The sequence below is a fragment of the Scardinius erythrophthalmus genome (assembly GCF_964197995.2).
Source record: "Scardinius erythrophthalmus genome assembly, chromosome: 13".
NCBI lineage: Eukaryota > Metazoa > Chordata > Actinopteri > Cypriniformes > Leuciscidae > Scardinius > Scardinius erythrophthalmus.
The window spans coordinates 3,081,187-3,096,856 of NC_138233.1; the positions used below are offsets into that span (position 1 = coordinate 3,081,187).

At 40.5% G+C, this 15,670-nt stretch overlaps 1 protein-coding gene across 2 annotated transcripts; it reads left to right on the plus strand.

Moving 5' to 3' along the window:
- The first annotated feature begins 1,928 nt into the window (after window positions 1-1,928).
- On the plus strand, window positions 1,929-5,900 carry LOC308701015 (uncharacterized protein). 2 transcript variants are annotated; one of them, XM_081383010.1, is made up of 5 exons: window positions 1,929-2,043; window positions 3,234-3,396; window positions 3,967-4,302; window positions 5,309-5,366; window positions 5,451-5,900. In XM_081383010.1, the coding sequence occupies exons 2-5, from the start codon at window positions 3,351-3,353 to the stop codon at window positions 5,491-5,493; spliced, it is 483 nt and encodes a 160-aa protein (XP_081239136.1). In that variant the 5' UTR covers window positions 1,929-2,043; window positions 3,234-3,350; the 3' UTR covers window positions 5,494-5,900. The 2 variants fall into 2 exon arrangements, with proteins under 2 accessions (XP_081239136.1, XP_081239135.1); XM_081383009.1 differs by having other exon boundaries at window positions 1,977-2,043; window positions 5,247-5,366.
- The last annotated feature ends 9,770 nt before the right edge of the window (window positions 5,901-15,670 follow it).

The window sequence follows — 15,670 nt, forward strand, 5'->3', positions numbered from 1 at the left end:
GTATAGTATTAAAAGAAAAAAAAACAAAAATCAGACTTACCACGATAGGCTTATCCAGTATCGTTATCCTCCTGATATAGCGACGATGACTAATGATAAATATCATTCGTCTGTACTATTCTAACTATACATTCCTTCTATAAGAGATCCTCTCAATATAGTGTAGTAGCAAATAAATACAGATATAAACTTAATATCGCTAAAATGAAATAGAAAGCTGCGATTACAGACGCTCACATCCACACATAAACACACCACTGACGTCTTCACTTCCAGGTCACGAAGCTATCAATCAAAAGCTCAGTAACCAATGAGAACACACTGCTACTAGCCCCGCCCCCACGAGAGAAATGTGTCAGAACGGCGAATGAAAACTCTGGGAGTGTAAACGAAAACTTCAGAAGCGTAAATTAAAACTCTGGAAGCGCATTTGTAAGTTCAGATCAGCGATTGAAATATGAGAAATAGTTAGCAAAACATGCAGTGTATTAAAAACGAAGTCAAAAAAATTGCGATTTATTCTTTTTCAGTTTTAGAGATAATTTATTTAGTTTCAATTTATATTTTCATTAGTTCCTTGAAAAGCTACGTTCATTTTTATTGGCACAAGAATAGCTCCATACAAAACGGTGTTTTTGCTCACCCTCGAAAAGCAACAATTTTAACATGCTATATAAAAATATCTGTGGGGTATTTTGAGCTAAAACTTCACACACACACTCTGGGGACATCAGAGACTTATTTTACATCTTGTGAAAAGGGCATTATACCACCCCTTTAAAAGTACTCCAAGATATAGACAGGAAGGTCACAAATGTTACAACCATCCCCGGTCTCTCCTAATCGTTTGTTCTTCATTGTTTATCTTTGTCAAACAATGAAATTAAAATACACCTGTTTTTCCTGCACCCTTGTTCTGTCTTTTCCCTCACAAAAAATTAAAAGACACAAATAATGGATCCAGTGTCCGTTTTGAAGCGCTGTGTGATTCATACGTTTGGTTGAGAGAACCTGAGGATTTACTGAGCGCTGAAGCAGAAGATCACGAGTTGTGTTTTAGTGTTTGACTGACTTGTAACTAACAGTGCACAAGAAACATGTAGACGTCAGTTGAAAGGAAATGTTGCAAATGTAACAACTTACAAAATTAAACTCTGACATCATGTTCCTCAATTGTGTCTCCATTAGGGGTGCAACGGATCAAAAAACTCACGGTTCGGATCGTTTCTCGGATCAGAGTCACGGATCGGATCATTTTTCGGATCAGCAAAAAAAAAAAAAAATTATTAACACTTTTAAATTATTAAATTAAAATATATAAAATCAACTTAAAGTGCACAAGGCATAATATCTTCTTTTTAACATAATTAATGAAAAACAACTTAAAGTGCAACATAAAAAGGCATCTCCTTTCTTTAAACATGGACCAGTGCTGTGTTTCCACTGTAATATAGGGCTGTCAAAATTGCTCAAAAATGACGTTCGAATATTCCCCTCTAAAAAACACATATTCGAATTATTCGAACATCTGGTTGCGCATTTTGTCAATGACGCGCATTATGTCAATAACAGGACAAATTAATACAAAGAGACATAACTACTTGTATAGGTAGTTCATTTAAGTTTAAACATATTTGACAACGTATTACCTACACAAAAACAAGTAAATCAACTAATGGCCAAGACCGCAGACCTCACTCTCGCTCGCTCGCACTCGCAGGCACTCTTTCTCTCTCTCTCGCCGTCACCCATGCTGCGTTCACACCAAGACCAAACGTGAATAGAGCGTCTGGCGCGAGTGATTTCAATGTTAAGTCAATGTAAAGACGCGTTTACGCACGTCTGGAGGTTTTGCGGCGCGAATGAGGCGTCACGCTCTCTGCGGTTCATAACGCTCGCCATGACCACGCTGTGTGTGGACTGAACATGCGCACAACTTTTTTTTCATAAATCAATCCGCGGATCACGTGTGTGCCGAACCGATCCGAACGGATCACGGATTCGTTGCACCACTAGTCTCCATTGAGTGAAATGCTTTAGTAAGTAAGTAAATTTGATTTATATAGCACTTTTAAACATAGCAGAACTATCCAAAATGATGAACAAAGTAAAGAAATAATCTAATTAAACAGAAAACAACCAAACAGAACAGACAGAAAACAGAAGCAAGATAATATTAAAATGCCAGGGAATAAGCTATCTCCCTTAGTTTTTAGACGGGAGCGAGGGATAAGAGCCCTGTCTGAAGATCTTCAAGAGTGGATGACGGAGGAGCAAGAAGAGCTCTATGATGGAGCTTGATCATTAAGAGCTTTAAAAACAACAACAGAATTTTAAACTGAATTCTGAAATGGATCGGGAGATAAAAGCATGGTAATAAAAGCATGAATAACCTTCTCCAAGTCTTGGAATGACAAAAATTATTTAAGTTTGGAAATGAACAGCAATTGATAAAAACTATTCTTTACAACATAATTCATTTCTTTGGATAAACATAATTCTGAATCAAGAATGACACCAAGGTTCCTGACCTGAGAGGAACCTGAGGGGAAATGGTTACCCAGCTCTTTAATGAGACTATTCCTCAGTTTTTGGAGGGCCAAAGACAATAATTTCTGATTTGTCCTCATTAAGTTGGAGAAAGTTAATTGATAACCATTCCTTAATGTCCCGGATGCAATCCATCAAGGTCTGAATGGAATCGCCAGCTTTCAATGGCAGATACAGCTGTGTATTATCGCCATAAAAATGGAATAAAACGTTGTGCTTCTTAATAATATTCCCCAGCGGACGCATATATAAGTTAAAAAGAAGCGGACCCAGAATAGAGCCCTGAGGTACTCCACTAATAATAGGAGCAGAAGATGAAGAGAACTTGCCTATCTCTACAGAAAAACACCTGTCTTTTCAAACTTGGGTAAAAGTTGTTAGACGACGTGCAAATCGTGACAGATGTTTTCTTTAGTAGACGGTTTGTTCATCTACTCATCATCGAAGACATTTTACTTGCGGTCGATGCTCAGTGATGCTCATTTTGAATCCTGCAGTTAAGCAACATAATGTTAATAATGTTACATAATGTCATCATGAAAATGTAAGTTGCAGAAGCATTAGTCATAGAAAGCCCACAGCAGGACAGAAAAGGAACGTACATGTTATTTTTTGTGTCCTTGTGCAAGACCTTCAACCAAGTTTTCCAGTAAATGATGTGAACTTCCTTTTCTCTGAGAAAGTGCGCAGTAGTCTTTATATACGGTGAGCACAGACGAGTGTCAGTGTTCTAGCGATCGTGTGACTGAAGAAACATCTTCTCTCTTCTGCTGGATTACTGGCTCTTCTGGACTCTAGAAATGATGCTCATCTTTGGACTGATGCTGATGCTGAAAACTGCTGCATGTGAGTCCACTTTCAGCTCAAACTCTCTGATGATGAAGCTCTGACATGAAAACACTGTAATATTACTGCAAGAGTTTTTCCATAAACTGCAGGATCTAGTAATTGAGTCTGTTTTAAGTGTTTAAAGCCTCTCTCTCTCTCTCTCTCTCTCTCTCTACTCTATTCTCTCTCTCTCTCTCTCTCTCTCTCTCTCTCTCTCTACTCTATTCTCTCTCTCTCTCTACTCTATTATATTCTCTCTCTCTCTCTCTCTCTCTCTCTCTCTCTCTCTCTCTCTCTCTCTCTCTACTCTGTTATTCTCTCTTTCGCCAATGTTCTTAGAGTATCTTAGTGTACTCCTCAAAGTTACAATATTAGTTTTTAGAAAATATACACACTTAAAACCTCATGGAAAACTGGTCAAAAATTGATCTCAAGAATCCTATAAAATTCTACAAATGTTTGTGTAATATTTTAATTTATGATAATGTGTGTGTGTGTGTGTGTGTGTGTGTGTGTGTGTGTGTGTGTGTGTGTGTGTGTGTGTGTGTGTGTGTGTGTGTGTGTGTGTGTGTGCACGTTGTTCTTCAGGTGTGGAGCGATTCTGCAGTTTTCATCAGTCTGGTCCCTGTTACGTTGCTCTCGGAGATAAACTCAGTCTGCAGTTGGAGGACACTAGTAAACATCACCTGAAGATACAAAAGATAATAAGCAGCACACGAGAGGATCCAGTTTGTATTATAAAGTATGACATGATAAGAAAGACTGAATGTGATCTCTTCAATAACAGACATGATGAAGTGTCAGTCAATAATGGGATTCTGATAATAAACCCTGTGATCAGAGCAGATTCAGGGAATTACAGTTTAGAACTCAATTACTCAGACGGCTCAGTGACATCAACAGATCTACAAGTGATTGTTGAAGGTACAGTAACTCTCTCATCAGACTCATTACAATCTCATGTTCTCAAAGATCTCGATTCTCTTTTTATTCCTGTAACACACAGTAAACACACTACATACTCCAGTAATAGTGAGAGTAGTGTGGAAGTATGGCATTCTGCTGTAATCTACAAATCAGTGTTATTTAAGTTTTTTTTAATAGTATACAGTATGACTATTTTGTATTTGCTTATAATTCATTATTTTAGTGCTTCAGCTTAAACTTATTTCAGTGCCAATGCAACATTTAAAATTTTCTTTTAGTTTAAGTTTTTCAACTAATATTTATATTTTAGTTTAGTTTAGTTTAGTTTCATTTCAATTAACCCCTTACAAACGTGCAGTGAATGTTGAACAACAATAATCTAGGGCCACCGGCGATCTCTGACCTGACTAGTGACCTCTGACCCGACGAGTGACCTCTGACCCAACGAGTGACGATGTAGGAGTAACGTAAGCTCAGGTGAGAGTAGATGGTCTCGCCGTTCAAACAACAAACTCAAGCTCCTCCCACATTTCTCTTTAAAAATTCTTGCTTTAGACTTCTAATTCATCGGGTCAGAGGTCACTCTTCTGCTGGTACTAGAGGCTATGGAAGCCAGTGATTATCGTGCATAAAGTCATAAATATGGATATTTTTCTTATAAAAACGCATGGCGTTTAAAAAATTATGGATGGATGCACTTTTTTGGGCTTCAAAATCTCAGGTACCATTCACTGCCATTATAAAGCTGGGAAGAGCCAGGAATTATGTTTATATAACTCTGGTTTTGGGTGAACTAACTCCTTAACCGGCTGACTGATATGTTCACTGATTGATTGATTGATTGATTGATTGATTGATTGGTTGATTGATTGATTGATTGATTAATTGATTGATTGATTGATTGATTGATTGATTGATTGACGTGTCTGTGTTGTGTCCAGACTGTGTGTTGTGTTCAGGGATTTCATCATCTGTAGTGCATGTGCTGGTCTGGTGTTTTCAGATGATGGTTCTGTTGGGTCTGTTAGGAGGTTTTCACATCTACATGAGACTCACGTCAGGTCAGACACATTTATCATCATCACTATGGATTTTGACATGCAAATATTAAGAGTGTGAAGATGATGAGAATCTGATGTTTTTAGGAAAGAAACAGGAAGATCAAAACGTGCGAATGAGAAGATTTAGAGAAGGACATGAACAGACAGCAGAAGATTGAAGATCTCAGCAGCAGATCTCGTCACATCTATGAGAAATCACTCCAGAATCTACAAGACTTTCACATCCATACAGCAGTAATTTTACATATCTGGAGTCATTTGGTCTTTTACTTTAGTCTGTTGGCTTTGGCTGATTTCTTTTACAGCGTCTGTTTAGATGTTTTAGCTGTTCCTAAAGATTACTTTTACATTACATGTCTTTAACATGTTTAGCCACATCCATACATTTTTATTCACAAGATCTTTGTCATTATAGAATATTGCTAAACACATCGTTCTTTAAAGATTGTAAATAATCTGTGTTGAATTTAAGATGAACTTTGGTATTGAGTTAAATGAAAATATAATAATTTGAAAATTAAACTATTTCCAGTCAAACGTCGCGTTTTTATTTATTAAAAGGGACAAATCATGAAAATCTGACCGGGTCCCCGATGCTTCTAACAACCCAGAAAACGTGAAGAGTGAAACCCAATAACTGTGTTTTGGTGAGCCTTTCTCTGCAAGCATGTCAAAAAAATAAGCCGATGAGACTTCACTCCCCTTCTGACGTATGAAGAGGATCTTATTATAATATTACCGGCCCTTAATCTGCACGTTTACACACACCAGCCGCCATTTTGTTTCGCAAGCGTCAACAGAGACCAGTTCTAACGCAATGGCAGAAGATCCAGCAAAGCATGAAACTGTTCTGTGGTTGAGCACAGACGAGCACTGAACACTATTGACCAGAACATGTCACCGCTGTCTTATAAACACCTCAGGAACTGTGTCAACGTGTGTAAAAGTTAAACATGATGATGAGATGATCAATGTAACTCCACAACAACTTCATAAATGTCTCCACTAACTTTCAGAAAAGTCTAAAAGTGAAACTCTTCCTGAGTCTCTCCGTAAGGCTGCACTCGCTACTGGTTATTCTGGGATTCTGGATGAGTGAGATTGGCCTGTATTGTTATTACCAGAGAATCTGAAGCTCGTGTAAAGGCTCCGCCCTCTTCTGAATGGAGCTAATTTGCATTTAAAGGGACACACACAAAAACCTGGAACCTGTAAAGGGAACCAGCAGCTCATTTGCATTTAAAGGGACACACACAAAAACACAAAAAGGGGCAAATTTGACAAGCTATAATAAAGGATCTGTGGGTATTTTAAGCTGATACATACATATACTGTATATATATATATAGTGGTTAAAGTGGGATTTGGCAGGTGGGGGAACCCTCAAATTTTCTGTAGGTGCAACAGGGAAAAACAACTCACCGTGGGACAGCATATTGAGTATTGTGGTATAGCAATACTTTTTGGGACAAGAGTGTCACTGTGGCACCAAGTATTACAATACTTATTTACTTGATATTTTAATGGTTTTATTTGGGTCCATCTACATCTATACTGATATGATGACGATACTATGTTAAAATTGCTGAACACCACAATAAGGAACACAACCTTGTTTTTCACAATGTAAATGGCTGAAGACAACTATAGCAAAAATAAATCACAACCACAATTATGTAAATCTGACATTAGCCAAGGACCTCCAGCACTGAAGCCACCGGGCAGTTAACTCGGTCCAAGCCGCGCTCTCTACACCAAGTGCCATAAACGTTCCACTTCAGGCCGTACAGCTTCCCGGTGGATGGAGCTCTAGAGCTGAGTATAGTCTCGACAACTCCTGCTGACAGGCCAACCTCTCGGTACTGTGATCCCTCAGAGGCCAGACACACAGCTTCCACAGCTCTGGGCGAGGGTGATGGGAATCTCCCATGGGAGGCCTGTCAGGAGTGATATCATGTCCGAGAACCATACTCGGGCCGGCCAGAATGGTGCTACTAACAGTAGACTGACCCCATCACGACAGACCCTCTCCAGAACTCCCGGGAGCAGAGCGATCGGGGGAAATGCATACAAACGCAGCCTCTGCCACGTCTGTAACATGGCATCCAACTCCAGCGGGGCTGGATGTGTGAGGGAGAACCACAGTGGACAGTGTGTCGTCTCTCGAGACACAAACAGATCCACTTCCACTGGGCCGAACCTCACACATATTAACTCCACCACGGCGGGGTGAAGTCTCCATTCCCCGGGCCTCAGCCCCTGCTCCTCGATTCTGGTCCTCTGGGACATTCAATTCAATTCAAATTTATTTGTATAGCGCTTTTCACAATACATATTGTTTCAAAGCAGCTTTACAGAAAGTGCATTTCAGAAATGTACATAGAGAAATACATTTAGTTAACCATGTATTGATTTAGGGCATAAACATATCGCCAGCGTCGAGTCGTCTCTTCACAGGCGTCGAGTCGTCTCTCGGGCATTGCTCTGAGAGACCACAGTTTCCCTTGGGACCACAGGAGGATCTGATGCGCCAGTCTGGATAGAGATCGGAGTATCTCAGACCCTCCCTGGTGGTTTAAATAGGACACCATTGGCGTATTGTCTGTCCTCACAATAACGTGGTGACCTTTGAGGTCTGGGAGGAAACTCCCCAGAACCCGGAAGACCGCCTACATCTCTAGTCAGTTTATGTGCCAGGAAGAATTCTGGTCCTGCAACAGACCTCTTGTAAAGCGGCCGTCCATGACCGCGCCCCAGCCCGTGAGGGATGCGTCTGTCGAAGCGGCTTTCCGGCGACATGGCGCTCCCAACACAGGCCCTTGGGACAGAAACCAAGGTTTCATCCTCATTGATAGGGAATTAAAGGCATCTGCGTGTAACCCTTATCATGTGAAACGGATTTCCCCTCAGTGGCTCTCATGTGCAGCAGGCCAAAAGGTATCACGTTGGACGCAGCTGCCATGAGCCCCAACAGTCTCTGAAACTGTTTTACGATGATAGCGCAGCCTAGCTTTATCCTGGTCACCATGGCCAGGATAGACTTGAGACGTGCAGGAGACATTCGTGCCTGCATCGTAGTCGAGTCTCACACCATTCCCAGGAACGTAGTCCTCTATGCGGGCATCAACACGCTCTTTTGCGGATTGAGTCTCAACCCCAAGCTCTGAATATGGCCAAGGACGACATCTCGATGCTGAACTGCCAGATCTCGAGACTGGGCTAAAACAACCCAGTCGTCGATGTAATTTAGTACACGGATGCCCTGGAGCCTCAGCGGGGCCAGAGCTGCATCCATGCACTTGGTGAGGGTGCGAGGGGAGAGTGCTAGGCCAAATGGGAGAACCCGATATTGGTACGCTTCGCTCCCGAAAGCGAACCTCAGGAACTTCCTGTGGAATGGAAGGATGGAGACGTGGAAGTATGCATCCTTTAGATCTATCATGACAAACCAGTCCTCGGACCCGATTTGGCTCACGATAATAGGAATGGTGAGCATCTTGAACCTGAACCTCCTCAGAGACCAATTCAGATGTCTTAGATCTAAAATTGGACGCAACCCTCCATCCTTCTTTGGAACTATGAAGCACCGGATGTAGACGGACTCACTGTCTGGTGGAGGAACATACTCTATGTCCTCCTTTGCCAGCAGCGAGTGAACTACCTGTTCTAACACTCGACCCTGCTCTGAGTCCACTGCAGTCCAGATCACCCCGTTGAACTTCGGTGGGCGAACCTGGAACTGTAGCCTGTACCCCTTTTCTACAGTGCGCAGGACCCATGGCTCTCTCTTTGCGAGCCCCACGATCTGAGCCACCCGAACCGCGGGGAGCGTGAGCCTGGCCGGCTTCATCAAATATAGCCAGGCGGGAGCGCAGGACTCTGATCGGTAGTGCTTCACAGTGGCCGCAAGCCCGGGCGTGGTGCGCTCCCAGGCAGTAAACACACATCTCATGTGTGTCCCCACCCGTAATAAAACGAGGGCAAGGATGCACACACTGCTTAAACTACCTGCTTGCCATTTCTTTTTTCTTTTGATATAATATTCACAAACAACACCAAATAGATACATTTTCAATTGTTAGTGAAAATAACAGGACACGTTGATTCAAACTTGGGTAAAAGTTGTTAGACGACGTGCAAATCGTGACAGATGTTTTCTTTAGTAGACGGTTTGTTCATCTACTCATCATCGAAGACATTTTACTTGCGGACGATGCTCAGTGATGCTCATTTTGAGTCCTGCAGTTATAAAAGCAACAAACGGGTGATGAATTAACATACAGAATGTCTACATGAAAATGTAAAATTGCAGAAGCATTGGTCATAGAAAGCCCACAGCAGGACAGAAAAGACATGTATGTCACATTATTAAGTATGTGTTTTTGTACCTTGTGCTTGTACATTTCCTGTCAATTATGTAAACTTCCTTTTCTCTGAGAAAGTGCGCAGTAGTCTTTATATACGGTGAGCACAGACGAGTGTCTCTTCTAGCGATCGTGTGACTGAAGAAACATCTTCTCTCTTCTGCTGGATTACTGGCTCTTCTGGACTCTAGAAATGATGCTCATCTTTGGACTGACGCTGATGCTGAAAACTGCTGCATGTGAGTCCACTTTCAGCTCAAACTCTCTGATGATGAAGCTCTGACATGAAAACACTGTAATATTACTGTAAGAGTTTTTCCATAAACTGCAGGATCTAGTAATTGAGTCTGTTTTAAGTGTTTAAAGCCTAGTTTCACAGACAGGGCTTAGATTAAGCCAGGATTAGGCCTTAGTTCAGATAGGGCGTTTAAGTAACTTTTATAAACGTGCCTTAGAAAAAAAAAAAAACACACATTACTGGTGTGCATCTCCAGACAGAACAATGGCACTGACATATTTAAGACATTTTAGTGCAAGTTGCTTTCAGTTAAAACAGATCAAACATGCATTCAGTGTTCTGCTGCTTCCTGCTTTCTGACCGCTCCTACTAAAACACTGGATGTTTCGTTCCGAGTGACATGTGGAGAGAGCTCTTACATGGTTTACGCGAGTACTGATACATTACGTTGTTTTGAGTGTGGAGATATCGGCCATAAGAGATGGTCTTGCCCTCATAAACAACAGGCCGAGGAAGAAGCAGGGCCGTCAGGTTTGGCGGGTGCGAGTAGTGGAGCGACTGCGGTGGGAAAGCCGTGAGTGATGCAGGTGCTCGGAAAGAGGATGGAGATACAAAAGGAGAAAATTAAGTTAGTAATAGAGTAGATGTTAGTGTGAACACGTCTGAGGGTACAAACTTAAAGATGTAGTTTCCTCTTTTATGAATGAAGATTTTTTAGTAATTGGTGGTGATTGGAACTGTACTTTGGATTTTACTTGCGATAGAAATGGAGAAGAACCTCATTTTTTATGAGCAGTATCTTTAAGAGAGATTACCACACAATTTGGACTTACTGATATTTGGAGAGAGAGAAATAAAGCAGTTAAACAATATACATGGATTAAAGTGACAGAGAATAGGATCAGTGCAGCACGTTCAGATTTTATGTCAAGAATACAATGTGCAGTAGAACAGAAGAGACCCATATAAGCCCAAGCTCTATTTCAGATCATCATTTAATTTCTTTAAAAATGATTGTAACACAAACAACCCCTCATTATTCTTATTGGAGATTTAGTAATAAGTTATTAGAGAATCTTGATTTCCATTAAAAATGTAACCTTTTTTGGAACCATTGGACTGAACAAAGTAATTATGAAAATCTTCTTCAATGGTGGGAGGTGGGAAAAGTTCAGATTAAGCTTTTCTGCCAACAATATTCATCACAAGCTTGGATTAGTTTAAAAAGGAAAGTGTCTGTCATGATTCTGCCTTCTTGTCTCTGATTTTCCCTGGTCTTGCGGCAGGATCATGACAGGCCCATGTTTCATGTGCAGCACATGGCCATTTGTTTGGCCATGTGCTTGCGTTGTCTCGTCACCCAGCCCCGCCCCCTTGTTATCCTCGTTTTGTCATTATTGCTTCACCTGTGTCACCTGTTCCTGATTAGTTTGCTCCCTATTTAATCCCCTCATGTTCTCTGTCCTGTGTCGGTACTGTTGTGAACTTAGAATCGAAAGACCAGGAGACTTGGTTGTTTCTTCAGCAGGATTCTTTACTGAGAACACGAGCTGTCGTTAGCTGCAGTCACCAAGTCTGACATGAAATGTTCTCTTACAGTTTATATACATTTAGGGGCAGGAACCGAAAAAGACAGGTTTAGGAACCGGTTTTAGACAGAGCATTGCCCACCCTAATCCACTCAGCATATCTATTCAAACACTGAGACCCGAGTACAGGACTGGCTGGACTTTCTTGCTAAAACACAAACTCCAAGAGTTTCAGTAAAACAGGACTGACCAGAGTCGTTTGCTAGAAAACTCTGATAATCATAATTTATACCTAACCTTAACATGCTAAATTCAATGTAAACCTAAATTAAACATTTTAATAAATATGCTTTCCCACAGTACATTGTCTAACATTGCGTGTTATTCTTTGTGAAACCTTGTGAGTATCCTGTCAAAGAGAAATCCTGTAGAGAAAGTTCTGTTTTTGCTGTTTGTTTATAGTCTAGTTAATTGTCAGAGTCTTAGTCTAGTTTAGTCACTCGTAGTACTGTCTTGTCTTGTTTTGCCCCCTCGTGGGCTTTGTTTTTCCTGTTATTTGTACAATAAACTGTTCCTGTGACTACTGTCTGCAATTGGGTTCATCTCCACATCATCCACATAACAGAGTCTAAATTAGAAGATGTTAATGCATTATATGTTTCTCTTTGATTGGTAAGAATGACATGGGAGTCCAAGACAATTTGATATCTAAAAAACATGAATTAAAAGGTATTTTACATGAAAAAGTGCACTTGTTAAAGCACGGTTTATTTCCATTAATGATATGGATGCACCTACAAAATATTTTTTTAACTTGGAAAAGAAGGTTGTTCATAATAATTGTATGCACTGTTTACGAAGACATGATGGAAGTATTACTGCAGATCCTTTAATGATGAGAAGAACTGCTGTTGATGTTTATTCTAAATTATTTGCAAAAGAAGACATTGATTTGAATACAACATGTGAACTTTTTAAAGATTTACCAATTTTGAAAGAAGATAATCAAGGAGAGAACTCGTACATGATTTACACAAGCACTGAAAATCTGAAGTGCTTTGAATGTGGTGATCTAGGACACAAATGTTGTATGGAGAGAGTATAATCTGTTTACGTCAGTATACATGGGTGAAGTTTAGTAATGAGACGGTTTCTGCATGCTGCACGGTTGGATAGACTCTATACGTCACATAACATGAGGAATAGAGTTACAAATTCAACTATTTTTCCCACTTCAATGTCTGATCATAAATGTGTCACTATTGAGTGTACTTTATAAAAAAAAATGCATAAAAATTATTATTGGCATTTTAATAAATTATTAGAAGATACTTTTTAGGGGGAAATTTTAAGTCATTTTGGGATTCTTGGAAGAGTGAGAAGAATTGTTATGAAAATTGCATTCAATGGTGGGAAATCGGGAAGGTACAAATAAGGAATTTTTGTCAACAATATTTATCACATTCTTCATTTTGTATAAAAAAGTCTTTGAAATGTCTTGAAAAAGAAATTACTGGTATTGAGCAAAGTATGATTACATTTGACTCTGTAAACCTGAAAGATATGTGGACTGAAAAGAATAACCTGTTGAGCTCAATTTTAAATGAAAGAGTGAACGGTGCTCTTGTAAGGAGTCGTTTGTAACAACAAGAGATATGGACGCTCCTACTTCTTTTTTTTGATCTAGAGCGTAAAAAAGGACAAGAAAATTTGATGTACTGTTTAAAAGACTGTAATGGTCAAGATATTTCTGATCAAACAGAGATGCGAAAAATTGCTGTGGACTTCTATTCAAGTTTATACACCTCTGAGGAATCAGAAGAACAATGTAGAAAAGAACTCTGCTTTTTGACCTTCCGGTTTTAACCCCAAAGTACAAACTTTTTTTAGAGACCGAACTGTTGCTGCTGTTGACCGGCTGCTGTTATGGGGCTCTCTGTAGGTCGTGCACCCGGGATAGATGGACTGTCTGCTGATTCTATAAGGCTTTCTGGCATGTTCTTGGTCATGATTACTTTGAAGTTCTGCAAAAAAGTGTCACTGAAAGAATTCTTCCGAAGAGCTTTCAGCGTGCAGTGCTCACACTACTCCCTAAGAAGGGGGATCTAACACTCTTAAAGAACTGGAGGCCTGTGGCAGTTTTGTAGCCTGGTTAAAACCATTCTCAGTAGTAACTGAGTTATGGTCTGGCAAAGCTTCTTTAATAACTAATTTCCAAAGGGGCATCACCAACGGATTGCATAGACCTAAAACCAGTCAGAGCGATCGTCATTGTGTAAAGCCACATGCTGTGTCCCAATTCGCCAGTTACACTACGTCATAAAAGTATTCACTCTTTTTGTGAAGAAAAGGTATTTACTTTTGAATGTATAGCAAAAAAGTAGGCAAGCTTTGGGACATACTACTTCGTCATCTTTATCGGACGGATCTGTCGCGTGCATCCCGTCACGTAAACTGCCCTGTCAATCATCGTGTCACAGTTAAAATTCTCTATTAAATCTAATTTAATTTCTTACCGTTTCGGAGAGAAATGTAGTAGCGCGTTCATCTGCCAGTGGCTCTTTCATGGAGACTGTCCTCATGTGTTTGCAATTTGAATATAATAATGCATTTAAAAGTTGGTGCTTCACCAACGGAGTGGACGTCCTCCACAAAATGCCTCTGGGCGCAATTGGACAGGCTAGACCTAAAACCAATCAGAGCGATCGTCATCGTGTAAAGCCCGCCTCAACGTTTCTGATTGGTGCCGCGATTACGACGGCAAGGAAATGGGCTTGAATGAGCTCTTTGCCAGACTACTTGCAGAGCAAATCTAAATTTGCCGGAAGATGTCTGGGTTTTCCCAGGCTAGCAGTTTTGTGTTCGGATTATAAAATCATTTCCAAATGTTTGGCCACAAGATTAAGTAATGTACTGCATGAAATCATACATGAAGATCAATCTTACTGCATAAAAGATAGATCTATTGTAGATAATCTACATTTAGTGAGAGATGTGTATGACTATGCTTTTGACAACAAGATTGAAATGGGATTTTTATCATTAGACCAAGAGAAGGCTTTCGATCGGGTGGATCACATTTTTCTCTTTGATGCTTTAAAGGCCTTTGGTTTTGGTGATAATTTTATCTCAATGATACATTATTGTACACTGAAGCCACATGTATGATGAAAATGGCTGGTGGCCTAAGCATCCCTGTGAAAGTACAGAGGGGAATTAGACAGGGCTGTCCCCTTTCGGGCCAACTTTATAGCATTATTATAGAACCGCTGTTATGTAAATTAAGGAAAGACTTAGCAGGTCTACAGATTAACTTTCAAAACTCCCAGCAATCTGTCAAATTATCTGCATATGCGGATGATATAACAGTTTTAATTAGGGGAGATAGAGATGTTGATGTGGTAAAGCAAATTGTAAATAGTCCACCACTTCCTGGTGGTCTACAATGGGGAAGGGCAGGTTTTAAATATCTGGGAGTTTTTTTGGGGACAATTGAATACAGAAAGCAAAACTGGGGGCCTGTTGGAGAAAGTATGTGCGCGTTTGTCTCATTGGAAATGGTTGCTGCCCCAGCTGTCCTACAGGGGAAGGTTGCTGATATGTAACAGCCTTGTAGCCTCTTCCCTTTGGCACAGAATGATGATCCTTGAACCTCCAGAAGACCTTGTGAGACAAATTCAGAGATGTCTGGTGGATTTTTTCTGGTCGGGACAGCATTGGCTGAAGGCTCCAGTGTTATCTCTGGCCAGACAGGAAGGAGGACAAGGCCTAGTGGACATCAGATCCAGACTAAAGACTTTCAGGCTTCAAGTGGCTCAGAGACTCCTCTATGGGAAGGGCGTGAGCTGGGCGTGCATCCTATTGAGGAAAGCAGGGAACATGGGACTAGATCGCCACCTGTTCCTGATGGACATAAATAGTTTGGATCTTGCAGGATTAACATCGTTTTATAGATCACTCCTAAAAGCATGGACACTGTTTAAGATTTCTCGGGAGTCAAGCAATGCACAAAGTTTGTGGCAGAAAGAAGAACCATTGCTTTTTAACTCTGCATTGAATCTGGACATTTTTAAAGACCTATCACTCAGGAAAAGTCTGTGGGCTGCAAAAATCACAAAAATTGGACACTTAATACCTGAAGGTGAATGGATATCAGCGGCGATTTTTGCTGAA

Excerpts from the sequence above, each read along its gene's own strand:
- LOC308701015 (XM_081383009.1), top strand. The coding sequence starts at position 3,351 with ATGATGCTCATCTTTGGACTGATGCTGATGCTGAAAACTGCTGCAT. Across the intron at positions 4,303-5,246 it reads TCTACAAGTGATTGTTGAAG|ACTGTGTGTTGTGTTCAGGG; the intron begins GTACAGTAACTC and ends TGTTGTGTCCAG. Across the intron at positions 5,367-5,450 it reads CTACATGAGACTCACGTCAG|GAAAGAAACAGGAAGATCAA; the intron begins GTCAGACACATT and ends TGATGTTTTTAG.